The sequence below is a fragment of the Oncorhynchus gorbuscha genome, linkage group LG10 (genome assembly GCF_021184085.1).
Source record: "Oncorhynchus gorbuscha isolate QuinsamMale2020 ecotype Even-year linkage group LG10, OgorEven_v1.0, whole genome shotgun sequence".
Classification (NCBI taxonomy): domain Eukaryota; kingdom Metazoa; phylum Chordata; class Actinopteri; order Salmoniformes; family Salmonidae; genus Oncorhynchus; species Oncorhynchus gorbuscha.
The window spans coordinates 94,119,281-94,133,140 of NC_060182.1; the positions used below are offsets into that span (position 1 = coordinate 94,119,281).

Here is a 13,860-nt window from a genome sequence, read left to right on the forward strand (position 1 = left end):
TCCACAGAGAGTGAGGAAGAGGAAGGGTTAACAGGACCTCCACAGAGAGAGAGAGAGGAAGAGGAAGGGTTAACAGGACCTCCACAGAGAGAGAGAGAGAGGAAGAGGAAGGGTTAACAGGACCTCCACAGAGAGAGAGAGAGGAAGGGTTAACAGGACCTCCACAGAGAGAGAGAGAGGAAGAGGAAGGGTTAACAGGACCTCCACAGAGAGAGAGAGAGGAAGAGGAAGGGTTAACAGGACCTCCACAGAGAGAGAGAGGAAGGGTTAACAGGACCTCCACAGAGAGAGAGGAAGAGGAAGGGTTAACAGGACCTCCACAGAGAGAGAGAGAGAGAGGAAGGGTTAACAGGACCGCCACAGAGAGAGAGAGAGGAAGGGTTAACAGGACCTCCACAGAGAGAGAGGAAGGGTTAACAGGACCTCCACAGAGAGAGAGGAAGGGTTAACAGGACCTCCACAGAGAGAGAGAGGAAGGGTTAACAGGACCTCCACAGAGAGAGAGAGGAAGGGTTAACAGGACCTCCACAGAGAGAGAGAGAGAAGAGGAAGGGTTAACAGGACCTCCACAGAGAGAGAGAGAGAAGAGGAAGGGTTAACAGGACCTCCACAGAGAGAGAGAGAGGAAGGGTTAACAGGACCTCCACAGAGAGAGAGAGAGGAAGAGGAAGGGTTAACAGGACCTCCACAGAGAGAGAGAGAGGAAGAGGAAGGGTTAACAGGACCTCCACAGAGAGAGAGAGAAGAGGAAGGGTTAACAGGACCTCCACAGAGAGAGAGAGAGGAAGAGGAAGGGTTAACAGGACCTCCACAGAGAGAGAGGAAGAGGAAGGGTTAACAGGACCGCCACAGAGAGAGAGAGAGGAAGGGTTAACAGGACCTCCACAGAGAGAGAGAGGAAGAGGAAGGGTTAACAGGACCTCCACAGAGAGAGAGAGAGAAGGGTTAACAGGACCTCCACAGAGAGAGAGAGGAAGGGTTAACAGGACCTCCACAGAGAGAGAGAGGAAGGGTTAACAGGACCTCCACAGAGAGAGAGAGGAAGGGTTAACAGGACCTCCACAGAGAGAGAGAGAGAAGGGTTAACAGGACCTCCACAGAGAGAGAGAGAGGAAGGGTTAACAGGACCTCCACAGAGAGAGAGAGAGGAAGGGTTAACAGGACCTCCACAGAGAGAGAGGAAGGGTTAACAGGACCTCCACAGAGAGAGAGGAAGGGTTAACAGGACCTCCACAGAGAGAGAGGAAGGGTTAACAGGACCTCCACAGAGAGAGAGAGGAAGGGTTAACAGGACCTCCACAGAGAGAGAGAGAGAGAGGAAGGGTTAACAGGACCTCCACAGAGAGAGAGAGAGGAAGGGTTAACAGGACCTCCACAGAGAGAGAGGAAGAGGAAGGGTTAACAGGACCTCCACAGAGAGAGAGGAAAGGTTAACAGGACCTCCACAGAGAGAGAGAGAGGAAGGGTTAACAGGACCTCCACAGAGAGAAAGGAAGAGGAAGGGTTAACAGGACCTCCACAGAGAGAGAGGAAGGGTTAACAGGACCTCCACAGAGAGAGAGGAAGGGTTAACAGGACCTCCACAGAGAGAGAGAGAGGAAGGGTTAACAGGACCTCCACAGAGAGAGAGAGAGGAAGGGTTAACAGGACCTCCACAGAGAGAGAGAGAGGGTTAACAGGACCTCCACAGAGAGAGAGAGAGGGTTAACAGGACCTCCACAGAGAGAGAGAGGAAGGGTTAACAGGACCTCCACAGAGAGAGAGAGGAAGGGTTGACAGGACCTCCACAGAGAGAGAGAGGAAGGGTTAACAGGACCTCCACAGAGAGAGAGAGGAAGGGTTAACAGGACCTCCACAGAGAGAGAGAGGAAGGGTTAACAGGACCTCCACAGAGAGAGAGAGAGGAAGGGTTAACAGGACCTCCACAGAGAGAGAGGAAGAGGAAGGGTTAACAGGACCTCCACAGAGAGAGAGGAAGAGGAAGGGTTAACAGGACCTCCACAGAGAGAGAGAAGAAGGAAGGGTTAACAGGACCTCCACAGAGAGAGAGAGAGAGAGGAAGGGTTAACAGGACCTCCACAGAGAGAGAGGAAGAGGAAGGGTTAACAGGACCTCCACAGAGAGAGAGGAAGAGGAAGGGTTAACAGGACCTCCACAGAGAGAGAGGAAGGGTTAACAGGACCTCCACAGAGAGAGAGGAAGAGGAAGGGTTAACAGGACCTCCACAGAGAGAGAGGAAGGGTTAACAGGACCTCCACAGAGAGAGGAAGGGTTAACAGGACCTCCACAGAGAGAGAGGAAGAGGAAGGGTTAACAGGACCTCCACAGAGAGAGAGGAAGGGTTAACAGGACCTCCACAGAGAGAGGAAGAGGAAGGGTTAACAGGACCTCCACAGAGAGAGAGGAAGAGGAAGGGTTAACAGGACCTCCACAGAGAGAGAGGGTTAACAGGACCTCCACAGAGAGAGAAGAGGAAGGGTTAACAGGACCTCCACAGAGAGAGAGGGTTAACAGGACCTCCACAGAGAGAGAGGACGGGTTAACAGGACCTCCACAGAGAGAGAGAGGGGAAGGGTTAACAGGACCTCCACAGAGAGAGAGAGGGGAAGGGTTAACAGGACCTCCACAGAGAGAGAGGAAGGGTTAACAGGACCTCCACAGAGAGAGAGGAAGAGGAAGGGTTAACAGGACCTCCACAGAGAGAGAGGAAGGGTTAACAGGACCTCCACAGAGAGAGAGGAAGGGTTAACAGGACCTCCACAGAGAGAGAGGAAGGGTTAACAGGACCTCCACAGAGAGAGAGGAAGGGTTAACAGGACCTCCACAGAGAGAGAGAGAGGAAGGGTTAACAGGACCTCCACAGAGAGAGAGAGAGGAAGGGTTAACAGGACCTCCACAGAGAGAGAGAGAGGAAGGGTTAACAGGACCTCCACAGAGAGAGAGGAAGAGGAAGGGTTAACAGGACCTCCACAGAGAGAGAGGAAGGGTTAACAGGACCTCCACAGAGAGAGAGGAAGGGTTAACAGGACCTCCACAGAGAGAGAGGAAGGGTTAACAGGACCAGGGTTAGAGTTCAGGTTTATTGGGTGTGTGGTGTGTGAGTGTTCAGTGTGTGTGGCTTGGTTATTTTATCCTTGTGTGAACCTAAAAACCCTAAAAAGGAAAACAAGGAAAATGTGTGTGTGTGTGTGTGTGTGTACGCGTCTCAGCGCGTGTGCGTCTCAGCGTGTGTTCAGGCCAGGTCTCACCTCATCTCCAGGCTGGATGTCCTGCACGGCTCGTACCTCAGCTACTGTCCCCTTATAGGTGACGATGACGTTAGGACTGCAACTATGGTTCATCAATGCTACACTGGAGGGAGGAGAGGGAGGGACGAGAGAGGGACGAGAGAGGGACGAGAGAGGGGACGAGAGAGGGGACGAGAGAGGGGACGAGAGGGGGACGAGAGAGGGACAAGATGATAACGTCTTTGTGTCATCCATTCGCAATGATTGTGATTCTATCATTCCTATCATGTATTTAATATCTCAATGTTTAAAATGTTGAATCCAACATTTTGAATACTGCTATTGCATTGGTGTGAATGGGTCCAGACAGTGACAACATTGTAGACTTACTCAGGGAACACAGCAGAGCCCAGGTGAGACAGCTCCTCATCCTCTATGGTGAAACCGTTACAGTTTACCTACAGGGGGAGTAGAGAGACAGGTGGGAGAAGGTGAGGGGGGGGGAGAGACAGGTGGTAGAAGGTGAGGGGGGGTAGAGAGACAGGTAGGAGAAGGTGAGGGGGTAGAGAGACAGGTAGGAGAAGGTGAGGGGGGTAGAGAGACAGGTGGGAGAAGGTGAGGGGGGGGGGGGGTAGAGAGCCAGGTGGGAGAAGGCGAGGGGGTAGAGAGACAGGTGGTAGAAGGTGAGGGGGAGGTAGAGAGACAGGTGGGAGAAGGTGAGGGGGGTGTAGAGAGACAGGTGGGAGAAGGTGAGGGGGGGTGTAGAGGGACAGGTGGGAGGTAGAGAGACAGGTGGGAGAAGGTGAGGGGGGGGTAGAGAGACAGGTGGGAGAAGGTGAGGGGGGGTGTAGAGAGACAGGTGGGAGAAGGTGAGGGGGGTGTAGAGAGACAGGTGGGAGGTAGAGAGACAGGTGGGAGAAGGTGAGGGGGGTAGAGAGACAGGTGGGAGAAGGTGAGGGGTGTGGGAGAGACAGGTGGGAGGTAGAGAGACAGGTGGGAGAAGGTGAGGGGGGGTAGAGAGACAGGTGGGAGAAGGTGAGGGGGTAGAGAGACAGGTGGGAGAAGGTGAGGGGGGTAGAGAGACAGGTGGGAGAAGGTGAGGGGGGTAGAGAGACAGGTGGGAGAAGGTGAGGGGGAGGTAGAGAGACAGGTAGGAGAAGGTGGGGGGGGGGGGTAGAGAGAGACAGGTGGGAGAAGGTGAGGGGGGTAGAGAGACAGGTGGGAGAAGGTGAGGGGGGGTAGAGAGACAGGTGGGAGAAGGTGAGGGGGGGTAGAGAGACAGGTGGGAGAGAGAGAGAGAGAGCAGACGTGTAAAGCCCAATCTCTCTACTCCTCGTGGTAGCAGATAAGAAATGCTAGTGGGCTGTCCTGACTAATGTAATGAAAGGTTAAAGGTCAGGTTCCTCAGGGCTGTCCTGACTAATGTAATGAAAGGTTAAAGGTCAGGTTCCTCAGGGCTGTCCTGACTAATGTAATGAAAGGTTAAAGGTCAGGTTCCTCAGGGCTGTCCTACAGGCTAAAGGTCAGGTTCCTCAGGGCTGTCCTGAGTGGGTGAGAAGTCTGGTGTCATTCAGGGGATTATGTCTGTGTGTTAACAAGACAGGTGGAGCGAGAGAGAGAGGGAAAGAGAGAAAGAGAGGGAGAAAGAGAGAAAGAGGGAGAAAGAGAGAAAGAGAGGGAGAGAAAAAGACGAAAAGAGGGAGAAAAAGAGAGAAAGAGGGGGAGAGAGAGAGCCGGAAAGAGGGAGAGAGATTGGCAGCTGACAGCCAATCTAGAACAACCAGGATGTCAAAGCGCTGACATTGCACGGTGAGGCCACCTGTGAGTTAGTCTGTCTAACAAAAACATTGTTGAGAGAACTAATCAAAGATCCGCACATTTCAGTTTGAATACTGCATTTACAACGACCTTCTGTCCAGATCAGTGTGTCACAGCTCTCCAACCCGTGTCCCACGTCAGTCAGGCTACCCGTGTCCCACGTGAGTCAGGCTACCCGTGTCCCACGTCAGTCAGGCTACCCGTGTCCCACGTCAGTCAGGCTACCCGTGTCCCACGTCAGTCAGGCTACCCGTGTCCCACGTCAGTCAGGCTACCCGTGTCCCACGTCAGTCAGGCTACCCGTGTCCCACGTCAGTCAGGCTACCCGTGTCCCACGTCAGTCAGGCTACCCGTGTCCCACGTCAGTCAGGCTACCCGTGTCCCACGTCAGTCAGGCTACCCGTCAGGCTACCCGTGTCCCACGTCAGTCAGGCTACCCGTGTCCCACGTCAGTCAGGCTACCCGTGTCCCACGTCAGTCAGGCTACCCGTGTCCCACGTCAGTCAGGCTACCCGTGTCCCACGTCAGTCAGGCTACCCGTGTCCCACGTCAGTCAGGCTACCCGTGTCCCACGTCAGTCAGGCTACCCGTGTCCCACGTCAGTCAGGCTACCCGTGTCCCACGTCAGTCAGGCTACCCGTGTCCCACGTCAGTCAGGCTACCCGTGTCCCACGTCAGTCAGGCTACCCGTGACTGTGACCACAGCAGTAGTGATGATGCAGAGCTGCTGTAACATAGATGTATAAAAACTAGATCCTATCCTCCTTACCTGTCCAAAGAGCACAGTGAGGGTTTGGTCATCAGGGAAGTCTATGTGTCGAGAGTAGAAATGATGCAGTGCAGCTATATCCGTCTGGTTCATCTCATTCTTCTCACTGTCCAACTTATCCAGGTCTGAGAGAGAGGAGAGAGAAAGGGAGGTGGTGAGGGTGAAGGAGAGGGGAGGTGAAGGAGAGAGAAAGGGGAGAGGAGGTGGTGGAGGGGAAGGAGAGAGAAAGGGGAGAGGAGGTGGAGGGGGAGGAGAGAGAAAGGGGAGAGGAGGAGGTGGAGGGGAAGGAGAGAGAAAGGGGAGAGGAGGTGGTGGAGGGGAAGGAGAGAGAAAGGGGAGAGGAGGTGGTGGAGGGGAAGGAGAGAGAAAGGGGAGAGGAGGAGGTGGAGGGGAAGGAGAGAGAAAGGGAGAGGAGGTGGTGGAGGGGAGGGAAGGAGAGAGAAGGGGAGAGGAGGAGGTGGGAGGGGAAGGAGAGAGAAAGGGGAGAGGAGGTGGTGGAGGGGGAGGAGAGAGAAAGGGAGAGAGGAGGTGGTGGAGGGGAAGGAGAGAGAAAGGGGAGAGGAGGTGGTGGAGGGGAAGGAGAGAGAAAGGGGAGAGGAGGTGGTGGAGGGAAGGAGAGAGAAAGGGGAGAGGAGGTGGTGGAGGGGAAGGAGAGAGAAAGGGGAGGAGGAGGTGGAGGGGAAGGAGAGAGAAAGGGGAGAGGAGGTGGTGGAGGGGAAGGAGAGAGAAAGGGGAGAGGAGGTGGTGGAGGGGAAGGAGAGAGAAAGGGGAGAGGAGGAGGTGGAGGGGAAGGAGAGAGAAAGGGGAGAGGAGGAGGTGGAGGGGAAGGAGAGAGAAAGGGGAGAGGAGGTGGTGGAGGGGAAGGAGAGAGAAAGGGGAGAGGAGGTGGTGGAGGGGAAGGAGAGAAAGGGGAGAGGAGGTGGTGGAGGGGAAGGAGAGAGAAAGGGGAGAGGAGGTGGTGGAGGGGAAGGAGAGAGAAAGGGGAGAGGAGGTGGTGGAGGGGAGGAGAGAGAAAGGGAGAGGAGGTGGTGGAGGGGAAGGAGAGAGAAAGGGGAGAGGAGGTGGTGGAGGGGAAGGAGAGAGAAAGGGGAGAGGAGGTGGTGAGGGGAAGGAGAGAGAAAGGGGAGAGGAGGTGGTGGAGGGGAAGGAGAAAGAAAGGGGAGAGGAGGGGTGAAAGGGGAAGGAGAGAGGGGAAGGGGAGAGAGGAGGTGGTGGAGGGGAAGGAGAGAGAAAGGGGAGAGGAGGTGGTGGAGGGGAGGAGAGAGAAAGGGAGAGGAGGTGGTGGAGGGGAAGGAGAGAGAAAGGGGAGAGGAGGTGGTGGAGGGGAAGGAGAGAGAAAGGGGAGAGGAGGTGGTGGAGGGGAAGGAGAGAGAAAGGGGAGAGGAGGTGGTGGAGGGGAAGGAGAGAGAAAGGGGAGAGGAGGAGGTGGAGGGGAGGTGGAGGGGGAGGAGGGGGAGAGAAAGGGGAGAGGAGGTGGTGGAGGGGGAGGAGAGAGAAAGGGGAGAGGAGGTGGTGGAGGGGAAGGAGGAGAGAGAAAGGGGGAAGGGAGGAAAGGTGGAGGGGGGGAGGAGAGAGAAAGGGGAGAGGAGGTGGTGGAGGGGGAGGAGAGAGAAAGGGGAGAGGTGGTGGAGGTGGTGGAGGGGAAGGAGAGAGAAAGGGGAGAGGAGGTGGTGGAGGGGGAGGAGAGAGAAAGGGGAGAGGAGGTGGTGGAGGGGGGAGAGAGAAAGGAGAGAGGAGGAGGTGGGGGAAGGAGAGAGAAAGGGGAGAGGAGGGGAGGAGAGAGAAAGGGGATAGGAGGTGGAGGGGGAGGAGAGAGAAAGGGGAGAGGAGGTGGTGGAGGGGGGAGAGAGAAAGGAGAGAGGGGAAGGAAAGGGGAGAGGAGGTGGTGGAGGGGAGGAGAGAAAGGGGAGAGGAGGTGGTGGAGGGGAAGGAGAGAGAAAGGGGAGAGGAGGTGGTGGAGGGGGAAGGAGAGAGAAAGGGGAAGGAGGTGGTGAGAGAAAGGGAAAGGGGAGAGAGGGGTGGAAGGGGAGAGAGAAAGGGGAGAGGAGGTGGTGGAGGGGGAGGAGAGAAAAGGGATAGGAGGTGGTGGAGGGGGAGGAGAGAGAAAGGGGAGAGGAGGTGGTGGAGGGGGAGGAGAGAGAAAGGGGAGAGAGGTGGTGGAGGGAGAAAGGGGAGAGAGGAAAGGGAGAGAAGGAGGTGGTGGGAGGGGGAGAGAGAAAAGGGAGATAGGAGGTGGTGGAGGGGAGGAGAGAGAAAGGGGAGAGGAGGTGGTGGAGGGGGAGGAGAGAGAAAGGGGAGAGGCGGTGTGGAGGGGGAGGAGAGAGAAAGGGGAGAGGAGGTGGTGGAGGAGGCAGAGAAACATTAATCTTCCCATTTCAGGTCATACACTGAACAACATATAAACTCAACGTGTTGGTCCCATGGTTCATGAGCTAAAATAAAAGATCCCAGAAATGTTCCATACACACAAAAAGCTTATTTCGCTCAAATGTTGTGCACAAATGTGTCTACATCCCTGTTAGTGAGCATTTCTCATTTGCCAAAATAATCCATCCACCCGACAGATGTGGCCTATCAAGAAGCTGATTAAACAGCATGATTGCACAGGTGCACCTTGTGCTGGGGACAATAAAAGACCACTTTAAAATGTGCAGTTGTCACAACACAATGCCACAGACGTCTCAAGTTTTGACGGAGCGTGCAATTGGCATGCTGACCGCAGGATTGTCCACCACAGCTGTTGCCAGATAAATTATTGATCATTTCTCTACCATAAGCCGCCTCCAAACGTTACTTTAGACAATTTAGCAGTACGTCCAACCGGCCTCAAAACTGTAGACCTCATATAACCACGCCAGCCCAGGGCCTCCACATACAGCTTCTTCACCTGCGGGATCGACTGCGACTGGACGAAACTGTAGGTTTGCACAACCGAAGAATTTCTACATAAACTGTCAGGAACTGTCTCCGGGAAGCTCATCTGTGTGTTCGTCGTCCTCCCCAGGGTCTTGACCCGACTACAGTTCAGCGTTGTAACCAACTTCAGTGGGTAAATGCTCACCTCTGATGGCCACTGGCACGTTGGAGAAGTGTGCTCATCACGGACGAATCCCGGTTTCAGCTGAACCGGGCAGATGGCAGACAGCGTGTGTGGAGTTGTTTATGCGAGAGGTTTGCTGACGTCAACGTTGTGAATAGAGTGTCCCATGGTGGAGGTGGGGTTATGGTATAGGCAGACATACGCTACAGGCAATGAACACAATTGCATTTTATCGATGTCAATTTGAATGCACAGAGATACCGTGACGGGATCCTGAGGCCCATTGTCGTTCCATTCATCCACCACCATCACCTCATGTTTCAGCATGATAATGCAAGGCCCCAATGTCGCAAAGATCTGTACACAATTCCTGGAAGCTGAAAATGTCCCAGTTCTTCCATGGCCTGCATACTCACCAGACATGTCACCCACTGAGCATGTTTGGGATGCTCTGGATCGACGTGTACGACAGCGTGTTCCAGTTCCCGCCAATATCCAGCAACTTCCCACAGCCATTGAAGAGGAGTGGGACGACATTCTATAGGCCACAATCAACAGCCTGATCAACTCTATGTGAAGGAGATGTGTCGCGCTGCATGAGGCAAATGGTCACACCAGATACTGACTGGGTTTCTGATCCACACCCCTACTTTTTTTCTCCCTTTATTTTTGGTACAGCATCTGCATATCTGAATTGCCAGTCATGTGAAATGCATAGATTAGGTCCTAATTCTTTTTTATTATTTTTTATTATTAACAGATTTCCTTATATGAACTGTAAACAAACAAAAAAATCAGTCAAATATTTTCAATTGTTTGGTCTATATTTTTTGTTCAGTGTACTACAGTCATCTAGAACACAACATATGAGTCAGATGTTTTCTCGTTGGCACAATGAGGTCAGACCTAGACTAGCCTGGACCCAGATCTGGCTGTGCTCTTATCGACTACATTGCTGTCGACATAAAGTCCCTGTGGATCAGAAGGAAGGGGGGATACGTTCTTGGAAGCGGGGGGCTGGAGGCTGTGCACCTGCTAGGTCATGTGACAGGTGTGAGGAGTCATGATATATGCCAGCAGCCTGTTGTCTGTGCAGAAACTCGAAAGGCCTCCTCCTCTATGAACAGCAAGACAAGAGGAACGGAGAGGCCTCCTCCTCTATGAACAGCTAGACGAGAGGACCGGAGAGGCCTCCTCCTCTATGAACAGCTAGACGAGAGGACCGGAGAGGCCTCCTCCTCTATGAACAGCTAGACGAGAGGACCGGAGAGGCCTCCTCCTCTATGAACAGCAAGACGAGAGGACCGGAGAGGCCTCCTCCTCTATGAACAGCTAGACGAGAGGACCGGAGAGGCCTCCTCCTCTATGAACAGCAAGACGAGAGGACCGGAGAGGCCTCCTCTATGAACAGCTAGACGAGAGGAACGGAGAGGCCTCCTCCTCTATGAACAGCTAGACGAGAGGACCGGAGAGGCCTCCTCCTCTATGAACAGCTAGACTAGAGGAACCGGAGAGGCCTCCTCCTCTATGAACAGCTAGACTGAGAGGACCGGAGAGGCCTCCTCCTCTATGAACAGCTAGACGAGAGGACCGGAGAGGCCTCCTCCTCTATGAACAGCTAGACTAGAGGAACGGAGAGGCCTCCCTAGACTAGAGGAACTGAGAGACCTCCTCCTCTATGAACAGCAAGACTAGAGGAACGGAGAGGCCTCCCTAGACTAGAGGAACGGAGAGGCCTCCCTAGACTAGAGGAACGGAGAGGCCTCCTCTATGAACAGCTAGACTAGAGGAACTGAGAGGCCTCCCTAGACTAGAGGAACGGAGAGCCTAGACTAGAGGAACGGAGAGGCCTCCTCTATGAACAGCTAGACTAGAGGAACGGAGAGGCCTCCTCCTAGACTAGAGGAACAGAGGCCTCCTCCTCTATGAACAGCTAGACTAGAGGAACTGAGAGGCCTCCCTAGACTAGAGGAACGGAGAGGCCTCCCTAGACTAGAGGAACGGAGAGGCCTCCCTAGACTAGAGGAACGGATAGGCCTCCCTAGACTAGAGGAACGGAGAGGCCTCCCTAGACTAGAGGAACGGAGAGGCCTCCCTAGACTAGAGGAACGGAGAGGCCTCCTATATGAACAGCTAGACTAGAGGAACTGGAGAGGCCTCCCTAGACTAGAGGAACGGATAGGCCTCCTCTATGAACAGCTAGACTAGAGGAACGGAGAGGCCTCCCTAGACTAGAGGAACGGAGAGGCCTCCCTAGACTAGAGGAACGGAGAGGCCTCCCTAGACTAGAGGAACGGAGAGGCCTCCCAGCTAGACTAGAGGAACGGAGAGGCCTCCCTAGACTAGAGGACTAGGGAACGGAGAGGCCTCCCTAGACAGCTAGAGGAACGGAGAGGCCTCCCTAGACTAGACTAGAGGAACGGAGAGGCCTCAGCTAGAGGAACGGAGAGGCCTCCCTAGACTAGAGGAACGGAGAGGCCTCCCTAGACTAGAGGAACGGAGAGGCCTCCTCTATGAACAGCTAGACTAGAGGAACGGAGAGGCCTCCTCTATGAACAGCTAGACTAGAGGAACGGAGAGGCCTCCTCTATGAACTAGACTAGAGGAACGGAGAGGCCTCCTCTATGAACAGCTAGACTAGAGGAACGGAGAGGCCTCCTCCATGTTGGTCCAGTCCCACACAGACTCTGCCTATCCTCCCCTCTCTCAGTATGTACAGGCCAGGATATGTGTGTGTGTGTGTGTGTGTGTGTGTGTGTGTGTGTGTGTGTGTGTGTGTGTGTGTGTGTGTGTGTGTGTGTGTGTGTGTGTGTGTGTGTGTGTGTGTGTGTGTGTGTGTGTGTGTGTGTGTGTGTGTGTGTGTGTGTGTGTGTGTGTAGTCTCTCCTTCCTCATTTGGCAGTGAGCCTGTACTATAGATCATCTATTAATAGTTCTCCTGTAGGTCACACCCTGTGACCAGCTCTAGTTCTCCTGTAGGTCACACCATGTGACCAGCTCTAGTTCTCCTGTAGGTCACACCATGTGACCAGCTCTAGTTCTCCTGTAGGTCACACCCTGTGACCAGCTCTAGTTCTCCTGTAGGTCACACCCTGTGACCAGCTCTGGTTCTACTGCAGGTCACACCATGTGACCAGCTCTGGTTCTACTGTAGGTCACACCATGTGACCAGCTCTGGTTCTACTGCAGGTCACACCATGTGACCAGCTCTGGTTCTACTGTAGGTCACACCATGTGACCAGCCCTGGTTCTACTGCAGGTCACACCATGTGACCAGCTCTGGTTCTACTGTAGGTCACACCATGTGACCAGCCCTGGTTCTACTGTAGGTCACACCATGGCCCAGACGGCATCCCCAGCCGCGCCCTCAGAGCATGCGCAGACCAGCTGGCCGGTGTGTTTACGGACATATTCAATCAATCCCTATACCAGTCTGCTGTTCCCACATGCTTCAAGAGGGCCACCATTGTTCCTGTTCCCAAGAAAGCTGAGGTAACTGAGCTAAACGACTACCGCCCCGTAGCACTCACTTCCGTCATCATGAAGTGCTTTGAGAGACTAGTCAAGGACCATATCACCTCCACCCTACCTGACACCCTAGACCCACTCCAATTTGCTTACCGCCCAAATAGGTCCACAGACGATGCAATCTCAACCACACTGCACACTGCCCTAACCCACCTGGACAAGAGGAATACCTATGTGAGAATGCTGTTCATCGACTACAGCTCGGCATTCAACACCATAGTACCCTCCAAGCTCGTCATCAAGCTCGAGACCCTGGGTCTCGACCCCGCCCTGTGCAACTGGGTACTGGACTTCCTGACGGGCCGCCCCCAGGTGGTGAGGGTAGGCAACAACATCTCCTCCCCGCTGATCCTCAACACGGGGGCCCCACAAGGGTGCGTTCTGAGCCCTCTCCTGTACTCCCTGTTCACCCACGACTGCGTGGCCACGCACGCCTCCAACTCAATCATCAAGTTTGCGGTCGACACAACAGTGGTAGGTGAGGGCCCTCGGAGTGTGGTGTCAGGAAAATAACCTCACACTCAACGTCAACAAAACTAAGGAGATGATTGTGGACTTCAGGAAACAGCAGAGGGAACACCCCTCCTATCCACATCGATGGAACAGTAGTGGAGAGGGTAGCTAGTTTTAAGTTCCTCGGCATACACATCACAGACAAACTGAATTGGTCCACTCACACTGACAGCGTCGTGAAGAAGGCGCAGCAGCGCCTATTCAACCTCAGGAGGCTGAAGAAATTCGGCTTGTCACCAAAAGCACTCACAAACTTCTACAGATGCACAATCGAGAGCATCCTGGCGGGCTGTATCACCGCCTGGTACGGCAACTGCTCCGCCCTCAACCGTAAGGCTCTCCAGAGGGTAGTGAGGACTGCACAACGCATCACCGGGGGCAAACTACCTGCCCTCCAGGACACCTACACCACCCGTTGTTACAGGAAGGCCATAAAGATCATCAAGGACATCAACCACCCGAACCACTGCCTGTTCACCCCGCTATCATCCAGAAGGCGAGGTCAGTACAGATGCATCAAAGCTGGGACCGAGAGACTGAAAAACAGCTTCTATCTCAAGGCCATCAGACTGTTAAACAGCCACCACTAACACTGAGTGGCTGCTGCCAACACACTGTCATTGACACTGACCCAACTCCAGCCATTTTAATAATGGGAATTGATGGGAAATGATGTAAATATATCACTAGCCACTTTAAACAATGCTACCTTATATAATGTTACTTACCCTACATTATTCATCTCATATGCATATGTATATACTGTACTCTACATCATCGACTGCATCCTTATGTAACACATGTATCACTAGCCACTTTAACTATGCCACTTTGTTTACTTTGTCTACACACTCATCTCATATGTATATACTGTACTCGATACCATCTACTGTATGCTGCTCTGTACCATCACTCATTCATATATCCTTATGTACATGTTCCTTATCCCCTTACACTGTGTATAAG

At 53.7% G+C, this 13,860-nt stretch overlaps 1 protein-coding gene across 1 annotated transcript in view; it reads right to left on the reverse strand.

Moving 5' to 3' along the window:
* Nucleotides 1-13,860, reverse strand: part of LOC124046779 (N-lysine methyltransferase SMYD2-A-like) — a 58,016-nt gene that overhangs the window by 14,430 nt on the left and 29,726 nt on the right. The window contains exons 5-7 of the mRNA XM_046367529.1: nt 5,815-5,939; nt 3,618-3,685; nt 3,249-3,351 (exon numbers count right to left, since the gene is read on the reverse strand). Of these exons, the coding sequence (XP_046223485.1) occupies nt 3,249-3,351; nt 3,618-3,685; nt 5,815-5,939 (296 nt within the window). The remainder of the gene's footprint in view (nt 1-3,248; nt 3,352-3,617; nt 3,686-5,814; nt 5,940-13,860) is intronic.